Source organism: Pteropus medius, unplaced genomic scaffold, assembly GCF_902729225.1.
Source record: "Pteropus medius unplaced genomic scaffold, Ma_sr-lr_union100, whole genome shotgun sequence".
In the NCBI taxonomy this organism is placed as follows: domain Eukaryota; kingdom Metazoa; phylum Chordata; class Mammalia; order Chiroptera; family Pteropodidae; genus Pteropus; species Pteropus medius.
Genome location: NW_024340701.1, coordinates 15,177,783 through 15,195,774, shown reverse-complemented (window position 1 = coordinate 15,195,774; position 17,992 = coordinate 15,177,783). Strand labels below are relative to the sequence as shown.

Genomic DNA, 17,992 nt, shown 5'->3' with positions numbered 1-17,992 from the left:
AAATTGGGATTATTTCTAAGTATATAATGTAATATGCTCTTGAAGGATGAAATCCTACAATAATGTTATAAAAAGCCAACCTCCAGTAAATGTACATTGTTCAAAATATTTTTCTAATTATGAAGATTTAAAATAAATTAATATAGAACATGACAATCTCTCTTCCCACTCATACCACAGGCAACCCATTAAAAAGAAATCACCAAAAGGCAAAGTGGAAGACTACCTTCCTCTGGGTAAGTATGCCAAATAAGTTCTCTAATTTTTTTTAAATCCCAATGTTTAAAAGCCACTCACCCCTTTCCTGTGAGGCCTTTTTTAAAACACTTGCCAAGTAAAAAGCAAAAAAATGGCAAGGAGTGGTAAAGTTCCATCTGTTTATAATTTATAGCTAAGCAAAATGCCAGTGACCCTAGAAGGTCCCAGTCATAAGACACCCCAAGAACACCCCACAAAGCAAAGCCAAGACTCACAGAATTATATATGTTCTTGTGTCAAGGAAATTATCTCAATTATTAAAAGGACACAGATTTTGCATTTTGTAGAGTGTATTTCTTATACAATTTAAAAATTAATATATACAATGAAAGCTATTTCTAAATAAAAATGAAAGTACTGAAGTAATAAACATTTCAAATTATCTATAATGGCCTTGAATATATTAAATCTACTGTTAAACAACTGATTTGTTCAGGTTTAAAAGAGTTCTGAGTAGGTAACACATAGCTTTGTTTCTGCTAGACTATTTCATAGTATTACTATAACAACATACCAAAATCTAGAGAATAAAACAATGCTTCTAAAGTTAAAAAAAAACACAAAACTTCATCTATAATACGCATCAGTATAAATATGTGTACTTGATTAGAAACAATATTGTTATTAAAAAAATTGCGATTAAATTTTCAGTTCAAAATGGCGAGCTGAGCACTCACGTTTACCTCCTCTCCATCCTGAGACCCCTTAAAATGATAGGGAATTGTTAAAAATATAAATCCACAGCCATAAAGAGAACAGGAAGATAGATTACAATAGATAAAAGTTTCAACACATTTCTAGAAGACAGAAAGAGGACAGAAAAGTAGTTACAAATAAAAGAGGATGGAAGAAGCCACAGCTTAGAGAATACACAGAAGAAGCCTAGGTGAGCAAGGAGCCAATCTACCCTACAAGCCCCTAGAGAACTCTGGAAACATCAAGTAGGTTAGATGGCTTGAGTAGTATGTTGAGAAGAAAACAAGAAGATAAACTGAAAATGCCTAGATTCCATCTCACTCCTGTGCAAAGATCTGGCAGCCAAAACATTTACCACCTATCCCTCCCCAGGCAACAAAAGAAGGAATATTTCTCCAAAGAAATGAAATAAACTATTTGGGGCAGCTACTGTAGAAGTTACCACTATAGTGCAAAGCCCTCTCCATTCTGAAATTTAAGGATCCCAAAGTGTACAGGTCAGCTTCTTGCCCACTTACCCTACAGTGGGCCAAATAAATAAAGACCTCACATGAGTTTTTTCTTCTGCCTTATTTTTAAATAAGAATAGATACATTAGGATTAAATAGACATGGAAGAAAAACCTAAGATAGGAAAAGGACCAAAATGAAAAGGGGAAAAAATTGACCCTAGAAGAATGGAAAACTTCAGAAAATAAAAAAAAAAAAAAAAGAGTGAATTGAAATCTAAGATAATGAGATTTAATAGAAGTGTTAGCAATAAAGTGAAGATGTTCTTCCAAACCATAAAAAGACAAGAGATGCTCACGATGGAGATGAAAGATCTGCCTGTCTAATTTAAGCTCAAGAAAAAAGTGAGAAAATTATCAAAGATATGAGAATTTCCCAGAACTGAAGAATTTGAAACTTCAAAATGAATTACCCATAGTGTCCAAAACAACTGTCAAAAACATCTATAACCTAAACAAACCACTGTAAAATTTCAGAGCCCAAAAAGTAAAAAATAGTAATAACAGCAGCAGCAGCAGCAGCAGCAGCAGCAGCAGCAGCAGCAGCAGCAGTAACAACAGATAATAATTGCAATAAATACTTCTATAGTGCTTAGTATCTCCCAGGTACTTCTTTAAATGCTTTACAAATATTAATTTGCTTCATTCTCAAAAAGTTTACAAAAGTATCTCTTTTTTACAAATGAGAAAAATAAAGTACAAAGTGATTAAAAAAATGATCCCCCATAAACGACATAATCCCCCAAACTTCAAGAATTTGATTCAAATCACAGAGGAGATACCACTACCAATTTACCACAAGGTTAAAATAAAGTGACTGACAACTGGTGAAGATGAGCACCTAGAACTTTTACACTACTGCTAATGGGAGCATTATAAAAACCATCTGGGAATATCTAAAATTAAACATGTGCACACCCTATAACTCAGCAATTCCGCTCATAAGAAATATATATGTGTACAAAGAGACATTTACAAGAATGTTTATAGCAGCATATTCATCATAGCCTAAACCTGAAGCAATCCAAATGTCTATCAGTAATGGAGTTTTGTGTATTCGTGCAATGGAACACTGTAAACAATGTTAAGTGAACAAACTGCAGCTACATACAAATACACGGGTAACTCTCACAAACAGAATGTTGAACCAAAGCACAAAACGAAAAAGTATTTATATATGTGTTGTCCCTCTTATGTAAAGTTCAAAAAAGCAGGGAAATGCAAGTATGGTATTAGCAGTTAGTATGGGAAAAGAGGAGGGAGAAATACTTGAGCAGTGTACAGGTATAGTTTTGGATACTGGCTGTGAATGTTCTATTTCTCGACACAGGTAATAGTTTGCCAATTCACTGAGCTGCACATTTACATTTTGTGCACTTTTCTGTGTGGCTGTTATACTTCAAAGAAAATAGTTTTTAAAATCAACATCTTTTTTCCATTTCTTTATACAGTGTTTTTTGATAATATCAGAGTATCAGATAGCCCTGATTTCACAATGCCAAAACATAAAATAAAAAAGAGCTCAATTAGGAAAGTGGATAGAAAAAAATATGATAAAAACTATAGATGTGAATATCTTTTGCACATATTAATTTTATTATAATTTAAATAGATTGGCATCAAAAGGAAAAGCAATTAAGCAATCATGTTGCTGTGAATTATGTCTTTTTTTTCCTTTGGGACAGATGGAGACAGATGGTAAGTAACATTTAATATATTAGAAGACAAACTGGAGAGCTTTGTAAAGATTTTATCAACTTTCCTCTAAGATTTGTTTGTTTATTTGAATGTTCCTTACTTTAGGGATCAAAAATTACACACATAAAATCTACACAGTAAATTTTAATTATTCAGTTTCAGTTTCCTGAAGCTTCCAGCTACCACTATCTGTTAAACATCTTGTTTTAAGACTCAAAAAATTATAAGATTGTTTTTCTTTTGTCAGTGTCAGATAACACTTACAAAAGATAGAAGGTATGTTATACCTTTTTCAAATTAGAAGAGCATAATCATATCTGGCACTCTTTTTCCAACTCTCCAGAAGAGCCAAGCAGTTATCAAACCAAACAGGTGTGAAAAAGCAATTCTACTTTTAATAAATCTATACTTCAACCTTCAAGTAAAAGCTTGGTGAAGAAATTCTTATATATCATTGTGAAAATATTTTACATAAGCAAGTACCCTAGTAAATAAGAGATTACTGGATGATAGCATTATACAAACTGAGCCTAGATTTTATAAGATGCATTTGACGTCATTTCTAAATTAGTAAAGGATACTGAAAATGTCCATAGTCGATCAGAATAAGGCCTGGATATAGCAATATGCATAATACATTAGCAATCTATAAAGAAAAAAATTGTGAAATAAGATAGCAATCTGTTATTTCGGTCAATCAGGGTAAAAGTGTAGTTTCATTTAACACCATAATAAATGTTCCCCTCTTCCCTTCTATTTTTCAAAAAATTCCATTTTTATAAAACAACTCTTAAAACACTAAAGTTTTCAGGGAGGTGACATAGGATACTTCGCTAAAGAGGAAAACAATCACTAAAAGGTATTTGTCAGAGAAAGTACTTCTAGATATACAAATTACAGAAGTTAATCAAATGATTAACTTATATAAAATCACCCTAAAAGATTATTTAACTGTGACTATGAATATATATAGCAACTTTTTAAAATGCCTTTCAGTTTAGTCATTCTCACAAGCCAACTCAAAATTCATACTAGTTAAGCAATAAATTCAACATGCTGTGTAATTTGTCAGTACATAACTTCTAAAATTCAGTGCATCTTATTATACAGTTGGGCATTAAAATAATTACGGTAAGTTTTTTTCTGAATGAAACTAACTGACAGAGATATATTGTTCCCTATTATCATCTATTCCTAAAAAACATGGCTTCCTTAAGTTCTATGCTTAATAGTTAAGCTAATGAAACATTTCAGAGATGAAATGTCAGGTTGCTTAAAACTTACCTTTTTCTTAGTTGACATGTCTTTTAAACAATAACAGTACACAACCACTGCAGGTATGTAAATCAGCAAATCAGCAACTAACACTGAAAAAACAGGCAAATGATTTTAAGTGTGAAACCTTCGGGATCTACAATAACCTATTAACTGCCTCTCTTCCTCAGCCTTGAGTGAGAACTCTATTAACACAAGGTTCCTATCCGCTCTGGGCAAGTCCTTTACATGTGAGCCCTTTCCATTCCCTTCACCTCTGCCAAATTTCAATTGATACCATAGGACAGAGTCCCTTTTCTTAATATTCTCTAACAAATTCACACATTAAATCAATTAGATGTATTCAAAATTAATTCTCTCTTTAATTTGACTTGGACTTAAAAGTTAAGAATACTCAAAGCAAGGGAAGATAACTTACTTTTTAAATGTTTATATTTATTTTTATATAAACTTTTGCTAATTAATGCATATAAAGAACTTGAGAGACACAAGTGAGGAAACTGAAAAAAGTTAAAAAAAAACAATTCGTGATTCTAAATGTTCGAACCTTTGAGAACAGAGAAAAACAAATACTGTATATTAAATTAAGTTCTTCAGTATAACATAGCTATCCAAAGAGCCTATTTTTTCTTGTACTACACTAGTGTCCAGAAGAAGGTAAATGATAGTAAACTGTCAGTGTTAGATGCATGCAATCTATTTTCAGCTCCAGATGCCACATTTAAGATGACACTGACAAACTGAAGCATATTCAAAGGAGCACACCCAGAGGCCTCAAAATCATAATCACATTCGACAAATTGATCATCTAAGAAATAGCTAAAGTATCTAAGAATGTTAATACTTAGACATTTAGAGCTATTAACCTGGGGAAGAGGTGACTTCAAATGCCTGTAGGATAGCAGGCATATAAAGGATCAGATTTGTTCTATGTAGCCCAAGGAAACAGAACCTAAAATAACTAGTGGAGGTTTAACATAAGGAGGAAATTTTTAATGATTGGGGCTCTCCAAAAATAGAATAGACTGTCTCTAAAGACTGTGAGTTCCCTGCAGATACAGGTATTGGTTCAGAAGCTAAAAATGTGGTGAGTATACAGTTCAGAGAGACTAGGGGGAAGACAGGCAAGATAATCTCTTGGGCCTAAGGTTCCATGACTGGATAAATAATGAAAAGAACAAACTCTACTAAATTTATACTAATTAAGGAAAAGGCCCAGGTTAGCATTAAAGTCTAAGTCATGTAAAGTTTTAATGAAGTCTAAGCTTATTACTTTCAGTTCTTAGATCATCACACAATAAATGCTCAATAAACATTTGTTGAGTGGATTATTTAATTTAGCAGCAAGGCACAGCAATACAATGAATGAGATACAACTGTAAAGTTTACTTTAAGAAAAAAGTGAAAGAGATTTGTAATTAGTACATTAAAACAACAGTCTGAACAACTAAAAGCTCAATTTATAGCTATCTGACCTCAGGTGAGCAGTTTATCTCACATATCTGTGCCTCAGTTTCCTCAGCTTAAAATAAGGATAATAATAGTATTTACCTCATTTAGGTATTCAAATTATTTATTATTTATTATAATAAATATAAAGCACCCAGAATTATTCCTTTCTATTCTTTTTTAGTTTATAAATACATTTTGGTTATAGATTCTAGATATATACATACATATAATTGTACAATTTGAAAAGTCAGTAGGAACAATAATAGACTCTTTCAATGGGTTGTTCAAAAAATTTTTTAAATCCAATTTTGCACTCCATACCTATTGTTCTTTTACCTGTTGTACGCATGAACAGCTTATGTGCCTGACTCTCGTATCCACGTGATGTATGGAGAGCGATCCAGTCTGGATTTATAAACTTTGCCCTGCAAATCAAAGCATACATACATGCTTTATTCCCCATCACTTTTAGTAGTAAGGACATCTGAGGACATATGAATCTATTTTGAGAAGTGGCCATTGCTCTTTTAAAGCAATAGAGTCAAGGCTTAAGCTTTCGTCTTTTTATTTAATCATGTGAAACTGACTTAAGCTATAAAAGAGTCTATCTTGCTCATCTTCAACAAAATCATGTAATATGTTACTAAGATACCTATCTTCACAATTCTTCCAGTGTAGAAACAATTTGATGTATCACATTTCATTTATTAAACACATATTTTATAAAGAACAATATGCTAGCATTAACCAGAGGATCATGTTTTATAATTTACAGTCTTTTTAGTTATCATAGCAATCGGCTATAATAAATAGCTATTAATCATAAATCACTGCATAAAACTAAACATAATTGTTCAAGATAAATTAAGTTTTCGATCACATTACATTACCCAGAACACTGCAAAGGATAACTGATTATCATAAAGCTTGGGAACACATTTTTAATCCAGGAAGCTAATTTTTTAAAAATATAAAATAGTAAAACAAATGAGTTTGGAAGATACTGTGAAGAGTTCCTCAAATTTCTGCTGACTCCAAGTTTGAAATGAAATACCACTACAGAGCAGAATTGGGTCTTCACCACATAGAAGTTCCTAATATTCTATAAACCATTCCATTTGTGTAAAAGAAGGAATTCCAATCCCAATCTTAAATCATAAGTGAAACACTACAGTAATTCTAGTTTCTAACTTGACAGGGTAGTCAGAATACCATTTGGACCTATATTTTTTATTTACTTTGCATCATTCCAGAAAAAAGCTTTCCTATGCACAAGTAACCATATTAGATATATTTCTCAGTCATCCAGGAGTAATTGGTAGCAACTCTGCTTCAAAAAAAAGCTAAATTTTTGCGTTTCTTTCTAGCCTATCCTCTGAAGGAATTATGGAAATGTTCAAACTCTGATAGTTAACTTTCTTATAACCCGACTGTAAAGGAATAGTGCTTTCTTTGCAAACCATAATACAATAGCAGCTACAATCTCCTCTATTCAACAAAGCCAGGTCACGCTGTTTCTTACTATATCTGCTAAGGACATAAATATTTAGTTACATTAAGGAAGAAAAACTTACACATATGCACATAAAAGACTATGATAAGCTGTAAGAGGTGGATAATCCAATCCCCAATACAGTAAATTGTTATCACTGCTGTTAAAATACCTGGGGGAAAAAAAGAAAGAAAGAAAAACACAGCATTCCATTAATCAATATTCAAGAAATAGACTTATATTTAACATCTCATCTAGTTTAATTAAAATGAGAAATACGTTAGGTAAGTTAAAAAATTCAACTAAAGTTTTTGTCTTTTCTCTTTCTAAAAATTTTTATGAACTCACAATTAAAAGTTGTTATTGTATAATAGAATACTAAATAATTTATTGTCTAAACCAAGGTATTCTTGAGAGTGAAAGAGGAAGCTATTAATAATTAGTGGTTACCAAGGGGTAAAAGAGGGTAAAGGGGATCCAATTATGGTGATGGAAAAAAATTTAACTTTAGGTGGTAAGCATACAATGCAATATACATAGGATGTACTACCGAATGTACACTTGAAATCTATGTAATTTTATTAACCAATGTCGTTCCAATAAATTTAATTAAAAACTGCTTTCACACACAAAAATAATAACAATTAAACCATAACAACAGATGCAAACCAAGATTGTTCTAGGCAAACAGCAACTTATTATCACTCTGCTATTAGTAGACTTAATTGATGACTAACACTTATACAAAAGAAAATACTCAACAAAAAAGACAATTTGCTTCTGATATCTAACAAATTAGAGAAACAATATGAAATCACAATCTTAAAATGTAAAAAAATAAATATCAAAGAACACATAAAGATTTGGTTTATGGAAAGAGAAATATCTCATGAAACAGGTAGATTTTTAATAAGACTTTGAAAACAAGTCAACCAACATGTAATGAGAGCCTATCCTTTGCAAGATTCTGTGAATTAAGGAAGAAAATTAGATCAAATATTCATAAACTGGCTCCTCCAGTTGGCCAGAATGGGAGGAAACTACATACAATTACTATGACTCAACGAATGAAAATTAAATTTATGTAAACAGGTTTCTAAATTACATCTTTTACAATTAGTCAGCTTCTTCTATCCAATTTATTTTCACAGTCATAAGAATTTACAATAATGGAGACCAAACTTTATAAGTCACAAATAACCACTGTTCATAAGCCTTTTTCTAATGAGTAACAATTTCACAGCATCACAATCTCTTACTTTGGGATTTTAAAAAGTTTTTAAGTTAGCATTCATCATGATCCCAAATCTATTATACACATTTATTTTCTTAATGTTAGTCACATAAAATGTATGTTGTATAGAGGGGACTGGAACTAATTAAATGATTGAGGCATACCACGAGATCTGGACACAGGGTACCATCATATGATAGTATATGGTGGCAGTTGTCCACTCCAACAGCAACAAGCATGTGAATAATCCAGGATCTTATATCTGCCTGGGACTTGAAGCCAATAGGCAGTGAATCTAAGAATCTCCAGGTTAGCTGGAGCCCCTTTTGACAGCTTGAATCTGGGAAATTTGGCCAGGCTAATAGTGGAGACCAGAGGACCTACTTCTCTAGGCAGGGTTGCCTGAAGACAGGTACCAATTGTGTTATTTCCAAATTCATGTTACTAGAGGGTGCACTGGCATAAAGTTTTATTATATCTACTTCATAGAGTTGTTGAAGGATTGAATTAAACATGTAAAACTATTAAGATACTGCCTGACACAAAGTAAGTGCAAAATAGTAGTTCTAATTGATTAACATCAAAACTATTGGGATGGATACAGCACTAAAAAACCATTTAATAATTCAAGAATCACATTTTGTCCAATACAATTCGATTTGGTTTTCAGCTTCTGATAAGGCAAAAACTATTTTGCATTTACTTTAACTTTGAGATTCACTGGAAATAGTAAAAGAGGCATTGATAGTAAGCCATAAGCGTGCAAGATATATATTAATGGTAAAGTCACTGGTTGGACTGTGACAAAAAAATAACAGGGCTAACAGCTGTGTTCCTTATTCTTATGGAAATGCATAAATAAGAATTCATGGGAAAAAGATACTTAAAAGTGTTTCAAATAAAGCTTCAAAATCTACCAGTAGAAACAAAGCAACAAGTAATTCTCCTGCTTTGTATTTTTTAGATATACCTGAAAAGTTCTTTATATAGCACTGAAATGTATTTTTCCACTGAATTCTCATGTCATCTCAGTAAAGGTTTTGTCAGGAAAAAAATTTGGCTGCCACACAAATTATGAAATTAAATTCATGTGATCATTAACTTCAAAATGTAATTTTTTCACATACAAGCCAGAGTCATAGGTATTTTTGCTTTTTTAAAAAATATATTTTTTCATTTGAAATAGTCCCCAAACTTATAGAAAAGTATCAAGAATAGTCCAAAGAACTTCTGTACATCAAACAGTAAAATTTGTATGACAAAGGACACTATAAGAAAAATTTAAAGACAAGAACAGACAGGAAGAAAATATTTATTTTATACATGTACACATGTGCACAAGGGAAATATACTTTATTTAATCATTCCCCTACTAAGAAACATTTAGAGTGTTTCAAGTTTCTCATTATTATAAACAATGCTGAAATAAACCGCCATTCCCACAATTCTTCTTGACTTACAAAACTGTGATTTTGTTTAAAAAGCAACATGCTCAGGGTAGATGGACTCTTCCCCTAGTCCCAGGCACAAACCATGTCTGCAGTGAGCCAGGTGTTTCTTTTCACTAATGAGTGCTTGAAGAATGGGAATGATTTTACTCCTCAGAAAGAGGTAAAGAGAAGGTATTCTTGTTATACCTGCCTTGAATATGGTTGTATAAAGTTAGAATGCTGTAGCCCTGGCAGTTATCTACTGACAAGAGAGGGAAAAGCCCCAGGATGAAAAGCCAACATGCCAAGAAGAAAGAATGGAAGAGGAAAAAAAGGAAAAAGCCTAAGTCCTTGATTGCTATCATTGAGCCACTTTATCAGCCCTGCTTCTTAAGATAATGGAATTATTTTATTTCTCAAGCTATTATTACTCAGTTTTTTATTACTCGATGTAGAAAGTATTCCTGACTTCGCACATTAGAAATGTTCATTATAAAATTAAAGAAAAAAAATCAATTTTCCTCTTACTTACAATTATATATATTTAAATAGAATAAGTTTTCTTTCAATTTAGAATTATAAAACTGAGATTTTTTTAAGTTAATCTGATCTATCCTGATTTCATATTTAGACAACTATGTCACTTAAAAGAGTTTTGACTAATTATATTATAGCTAACTTTCTAGATGAAGACAGAAAGACTTTACTCTTGGAAAATTGAAGCTAAAAAATAAATAATTCCTCAGACACATTACTAAGTAACAATAATGGCAAATTAAAAAGATTTGACAAAATTAGCCAAAAAATTCCAAATATTAGAAATGTTACTTCCTATATAGATTTATATCCAGTATTGATAATGGCAAACCTATTCCAGGTATATATTTTCTATTTTATAAATGGTGCCATTGTAATGTATCTTTTTCAATGATGTTCATTATGAATCATATATCAAATAAACTGAATTTCAAACTAGAAAGAAAAAAAGTCACACTATTTCAACATGAATCTGAAACAGATTGGTTTATCTTATAATTGCCAAGTGTTCATTTTTGTTTTTTTCTAGTCTATCCACTTATAAAAATTTTCTGACATTTATTATAGCAAATCATATTTAAATTTCCTATGAGCTTCCTGAAGTACTGCATGATCAACTGATAAGTCATATTTCTTTATACAAATGTCTGTTTCTGAGCCCACCATTCAGAATTCTCATGCTACACAACCTCGATAAAGACTAGAACACTATGAAACTTACCACCAAGATTACTTCAGACATTTCATAATTTTTAAAAATTCACAGACCACAGTAAAAACCTAATATACAATTATTCTGAGTTATACATTTCTGGATTTTAATAAAGAAAAAGAATGCATACAGATAGCCAATTCTTGGTTATCTGGGCCAAAGTAGGAGACCACTGGCGCAGAAAACTGAAAATCGAGGTAGATCAGTATTAAGAGTAACTCATCTATTCTACTGGATTAAGATTATATTCTCACTCCTGGAATCAATGTTATCTCAATCTAGCACTAAGCCAAAAAGCTGCAATTTATCAATTTAATCTTTCAATACTAAATATTAGGTTTCATTTCTATTAACATCTTTGTTGAGAACTGTTTACCAAAGAACAGCCAAGAATATAATTATTTTATCTGTGTAACATTTACAAAAGAATAGAAAAGAATTACTAAGCTCAAGAACAGTGGTCTGGTTTCCCTTAGCAAATATTACCTTATTATACCAATCAAGCAGGACAAAAATATTAAGAATGTTCTAATAATCTGAACAGTGATACTCATTGGTTAAATAGGTATCTGAGGATCTGAAAGATGCTCAAAATAGAACAATAAAGATTGGTGCCAAATATTTAGCTGACCTCTATTTTAAATACTCCAAACTCTGACTAGGGTACAGCCAACCTATTAATAGATGGTCCAATATGAAGTTCTTGTATGAAACACTTTCATAAAGGAGTTACACAAAAGTAGTGACCAAAGCAATCAACAGAACCTTATGAGCACTTTGTATAGGCAGTGTCTAATAAAATAATCTACTAGGCATGCAATAAAGTCAATAAGTAATGTCATCAATTATTATCAGAACATGTTCAATAGAAATGACACAAGCATGAATATCTGTGAAGATATACACAGCTAACATGGAGAGCTCATTACATTGCAGGCACTGGTTTAAGTGTTTTACATGTACCATTTTATTCAATTCTCGCAATTACCTACTGAAATATGTATTCTATTATTTTCAGCTACGAATGATAAAACTGACGCAGAGAAAGTTAAATAATTTTCCAAAGGTCATATAGCGAGCAAATAAATAGTGGAGCTAGTATCTGAATGCAGGCCACTCAGCTACTCCCTTTATACATGTCACACATTCCTAACAGAAAAATTTTGCAAAATCTCCAGAGGAAATATTTTTTAGCCCATAAACTTCCACAGTTTATGTCCAGAGGAGCTTCATATCATGTTCTATCATCAAAGTTCCAGTTCGGTACCATCCTCCAGCTGGGAACGGAGCATATGGGTAACCTTAAGGGGTATAAAAATTTCAAAATGGGGCTACAATATGAAAGGTAATATATGTGACATCAGTATACAGGAAGATGAGGAACATTATTTTTATAGTACCATTTATATTAGCATTATTTTCCTCTTAAATATCTTCGAATCATTTATATTAACTATGATAAACAATAAAATCAAGTTAAAACTGTCCATACCATTGTTTGATCGGTAAGTTAAAAGTAATTTCTTGCCAGTGTCTCTGAGCTTCATAATCACCAAACATAGGGGGTTTTCCAGCACCTAAGATGAAAAGTAAAAAGAGCAAAGTAACAATATACTTTAGTATATCAGTAATTTTTATTTCCTTATGAAAATTTTCTATATTATAGAAGTAGTGTAGGTGAAGGAAAAGAACACAAATGTTACCAAAACATCAGAGAGATGAGGTCTGACTCCTAGCACAGTTAGCATATTAAGTGACTGTATGACCTTAGGCAAATTACTCAACCTCCCTAAGCCTCATCAGCACATTAAAAATAGGATCAATTCTACCTACCTAAATTCCACCTACTACTGGAATAAAGAAAATAATGGATATAAAATGCACAGTATAGTACCTGGCACACAGTAAACGTTCAATAAATATTGTATACATAATTATAATTTATATAAAAATGTTATACATAAAAACATTAGTTATTAACTACTTGATAATACTAAGTATAAAATATCCAAGTTTATTTTTATTTCATGAGACTGTCAACTATACTGTCCAGTATCACAAAACAATAATAACAAATATCTGTATCTGAAAATAGGCTTTTATAAACTAAACATAAATATCCTAAGGTCAAATAAGAATCAAAAACATTAACCTTAAATCATTTAAAATGAAAAGAAAAATAATTCCCCATTGAATTAACTGCATTTTTACGTGTGTATTTGATAGCGGGGGGCAGGATGGTGGTGGTGGTGGGTGTGTGTGTGGGTGGGTGTGTGTGTGTGTGTTCAAAAACAGCCATTGTCTATGGGGGGAAAGGAGTTGATTTTTATTTTTTGTTCGTTTTGTTTCTATTTGTTTGGTTTTGGTCCACTGGGATAATAAAAGTCAGAGAGGATCTTTAATTTCCTATACCTAAAAAAAATTTAGCTATCCAGATTTTCTGAAATTGCTCTAGACTGTGGTCAGTGGGGAAGAATTTATTACCATACCATTCTCTAACAAATAGAAGAACGGATAATGACTCTCTTTAGGGTTGAGAAACAAGTTTCTATCCAGAGTCTGACCTACTTCAATAAATCCAGCTGACACTGGCTATGAAATTAGTATTTAAGTTTTTAAAACTGCTGAAGTGCCCTTAAAGCAACCCAGAAGGACAACCCAACTGCACCTATGGGAGCTTCACTTGGGAAGGGCAAAAAGGATTCCGTCTGTGTGAATAATTCTACAAATTCATTTACATGAGAATTAGAATTACATAAAGAAAACAGACTAATGTATATTTACGAAGCTTCAATTTTTTCTCATTATCAGGAAAATGGGCTTAAGCACCATTCAAATTGTTCATTTATTAACTGCTGAACTATTCAGAATTGTTAGAATTTAAAAAAACAAATACTTTCTTTGAAAACAATACATACTACTTGCCTTTATGTTGAAATTTTAAACACTATAAGAGAGGAGAATTTGGCTAAAATTTTCCAGAATAAAATCTCCATTTTATATTATCCTGATTAGTGAAAATATTCATTACAAACATTACCTATAGTAATAGGTAAGCTCCGAGAAACTAACCAACTAAATAGAACACAGTCATACTTTAACACTAATTATGTTGCAAAAAAAGTGATTCTCTATGGCTTTCTTCTCATAAATAGCCAATATAGCTTAGGAAAAAAAGATTATTAAAATTGATTCAAGTGTTGCTATTTGCTCTAAAAACAATGGTTACACTTTGGATCAAGTATAGACAAATTGTGAATCTCTACAAGATATGACAAATAATCAATACTAAAATCAGAATTTGTCTCCTCTCCATGGCTTGTTTAAAAGCAACTAACAATATTTATTCAATATTTTCAGGTCTATAAAAACTAATTACATAAGTATCACTTATGTAAGGGGTATATGTCAATATGTAAGAGGTATAAATTTTAGAAAATCTTAAACTGCAATACACGTAAGTTGTCTACCTATCCAATATGTGCATTTCCAAAGAAATAATAGTTTAATACTAAGCAAGGTCACCTGAGCTTCCTCACTCCTGTGCTTCCTACTTAGAACATTAAAAGAAGATAAACAAAAAGCAAACTAAAATAAGCATGTTAAAAAATAAATTATAACCAAAAAGTGTTTCAATTAATAGAGAGAAAAAAATCTTAGTGGAATCACAAATGTCATATGTATTCATTAATTTTCCCAGCCTCCTGTGATATAGAGGTTACATGCGAATGCTAAATATTATATTCTTTATAATAGAGTTGAGAATTCTGACAGAATCACCACCTACAAAAGATGCCTACAAATATTCTACTAATGTGTAAAAACAATACTTTTTTTACATGGTAATCCAAAAGTAATTTTGCTATGTTGACTTTCTTATGGGGCAATTTAAGTACATAGATGTTAAAATCTTAAATATTAATAAGCCAAATCTAGCAATATGCTTAAAAAAAGAAAAAAGATAACATAGGTTTCTCCTGCTATCCGAAAGTAGAGCTTTCCTATGAAAACTTTTATAAGCTGAAATGGCATAAAGCAAAGCGTTATCTCCCACTTTTGGAAAACTCACGTTAACCTACTTTACTTTTACAAAAGACCTACATTAGTATGGTCAACAGCTTTTTCTGTAAAAGCAAAAATCTTCGGATTTCTTTCAGGTGGTAAAAACAGGTACTAATATAAAAAAATAATGAATAGATATTCTAGGAATACAAGGTTGGTTCAATGCTAGAAAGAACAAAACATAACTGTGAATTAAATGCACTCATTAAAATTAGGAACAAGATAAAGATGCCTGATCACTACTTCTATTCAACACTGCAATAAGGTCCTAGCAATAAAAAGACTGCATTCATTAAAATTAGGAACAAGATAAAGATGCCTGATCACTACTTCTATTCAATACTGCAATAAGGTCCTAGCAATAAAAAGACAAGAAAAAGAAATTTAGAAGGTAAGCAGTAGAAAGGAAGAAAAAAACTGTCATTAGTCCCAGATCACTTTTTTTTTACACAGAAAATCCAAAAGATCCTTCATATAAATTATTAAAAGAGTTTAGAAAGGTAGCCAAATAGAAAATGTCAACCACATTTTTATACCCAAACGAGCATTTAGAAAAAGCAAATTTTAAAGAGATACCATCTACAATGGTGAGAAAAAAAGAAAAAAAGGAAAAAAATATATATATATATATATGATGTGTGTGCGTGTGCGTGTGTGTGTATTTGTTTACATGATTCCTAGGAGTACATCTAAGAAAGGATATGTAAAATTTTAGGTAGAAAATTATAAAATTTTGTTGAAAGACATTAAAAAAGACTTAAAGAAATGGACAAACATACCATCTTAATGAATTAGAAGCCCCACCATGGTAATGATTGCCAATTCCCCCCAAATTAATCAACAGTATTGAAGAATGTAATTCCAATCAAAATCCCAACAGGGTTTTTCATCTGGTCTTTGACAAGGTCATTTTTTAAAAAGACATATACGTGTGTATTAGCTTTTTATTGCGGTGTAACAATTAATACAAATGTAGCAGCTTAAAACAACATTCTGTTATAATTTCAGTATTATAACGTTTAGCACAGTTCTCTGCTCAGGGTCTCACAAGGCCAAAAGAACATATCGACCAGTCTGAACTCATCTGGAAGGCCAGGGAAAGAATTCACTTCCAAGGTCATTCAGGCTACTGACACAATTCAATTCTTTTCAGCTACAGGTATGAGGTGTCCTTGTTGACTGTCAGCTGGGGGTTATTCTCTGCAACTAGAGTCCACACATATTTCTTCTCATGTGGCCCCCTCCATTGTCAAACCAGCAACAGTATCAAGTCCTTTGGCTGTGAATCTCTCTGGAGTCCCCTTGTGCCACCAGCTGGAGAAAGTTCTCTGCTTTTAAGGGCTCATATGATTACACTGGGCATATTTGGATAACCCAATACGATTTCCCTATCTTAAAGTCAACTATGCCGTATAACAAAACATAATCACTCCCAGGTAAGCTCTCATAATTTTCACAGGTTCTGGGGATTAAGGCAGGACATCTTTGGGGGGCCATTTCAGAAATTCTGCCTATAATATGAAAGAGCAAAGCCCAGAATATTTAAGACACTCCTGAAACAGAACTACCAGGTAGAAGGACATGCCTTACAACATATCAAGACTTAATGTAAAATTATAGTAATAAGACATGGCAGTATTAAACCAATGGATCAGAATGGAGTCAGAAACAGATCCATGCATATATAAAAACCTAATATAGACAGAGCTCATAATGCAGATTAGTGGGAAAAGGTAGAATATGCAATAAATGAAGTGAAACAACTGACTGTCTACATAAAAAAATTTTTTAACAGAACTCTATCTAAAATGTTATACACAAAATTCAATTCCAAGGCAATAAAGACTCAGGAAAGATAAATCTTTAAAATTTTAGAAGAAAATTTTATGAAAACATCCTTGTGATATTTTCCTAAGAGTAGGGAATGATTTCTTAAAGATATAAAAAGCACACATTGTAAAGGAAAAAAATTGATAAATTTCATTACCTTAAAGTCAAAAACTCCTGTATAGCATAGGGAGCATAGTCAATAACACTGTAATAACTATGCATGGTCACATGGGTACCAGATTTATCAGATGGATCACTTTATAAATTATATAAAGTACTATGCTGTACACTTGAAATTAATATAATATTGAATGTCAACTGTAATTGAAAAATAAAAAATAAAAAATAAAAACATCACTGAAAACCTAAAAATAAAAAATCAAAAACTCCTGTTCATGAACATACTTTAAAGTGTGAAAAGACGGGCCACACACTAGAAGATATTTGCAACTTGTACAAAGGTTAGCTTCCGGAATATACAAAACACCTAAGAAAATAAACAACAAAATATAGAATATATAAGAAAAAAATTAATAGAAATGTATAAACGACATAAACAAATATCAGAAAAGGAAATACTAATGGCCGATAAAAAAATGTGCTCAATCTTTTAGAAATGCATAAATTTCCAATTAAACAGATTTAGCAATGAAGGAAATTCAAATAAAACTATAATGAAATATCATTTCACACACTCCAGCCTAGAACAAATTCAAAAGTTTAACACTACCAAATGTGGTGAAGGATGTGGAGTAACTGGAATGCTCGTGCTTGGGAACTGCCTTGGTATTAGAAAGGCTTAAAATGG

The 17,992-nt window shown here is 31.7% G+C and overlaps 1 protein-coding gene and 1 long non-coding RNA gene across 7 annotated transcripts in view; one reads left to right on the top strand and one right to left on the bottom strand.

Moving 5' to 3' along the window:
• Positions 1 to 17,992, bottom strand: part of ALG6 (ALG6 alpha-1,3-glucosyltransferase) — a 41,564-nt gene that overhangs the window by 18,161 nt on the left and 5,411 nt on the right. For 4 of the 6 annotated variants that reach the window (XM_039888151.1, XM_039888155.1, XM_039888150.1 and 1 more), the window contains 6 exons: positions 12,785 to 12,869; positions 7,462 to 7,551; positions 6,209 to 6,312; positions 4,445 to 4,527; positions 3,742 to 3,806; positions 298 to 483 (listed from right to left, as the gene is read on the bottom strand). In XM_039888151.1, the coding sequence (XP_039744085.1) occupies positions 298 to 483; positions 3,742 to 3,806; positions 4,445 to 4,527; positions 6,209 to 6,312; positions 7,462 to 7,551; positions 12,785 to 12,869 (613 nt within the window). Of the gene's footprint in view, positions 1 to 297; positions 484 to 772; positions 797 to 3,741; positions 3,807 to 4,444; positions 4,528 to 6,208; positions 6,313 to 7,461; positions 7,552 to 12,784; positions 12,870 to 17,992 lie in introns of all 6 variants that reach the window. The other 2 variants (XM_039888156.1, XM_039888154.1) reach the window with 2 other exon arrangements.
• On the top strand, positions 505 to 15,799 carry LOC120622391 (uncharacterized). The gene is made up of 4 exons (XR_005658477.1): positions 505 to 2,127; positions 9,646 to 9,655; positions 12,962 to 12,965; positions 15,788 to 15,799. It is a non-coding gene; the product is annotated as an uncharacterized LOC120622391 (long non-coding RNA).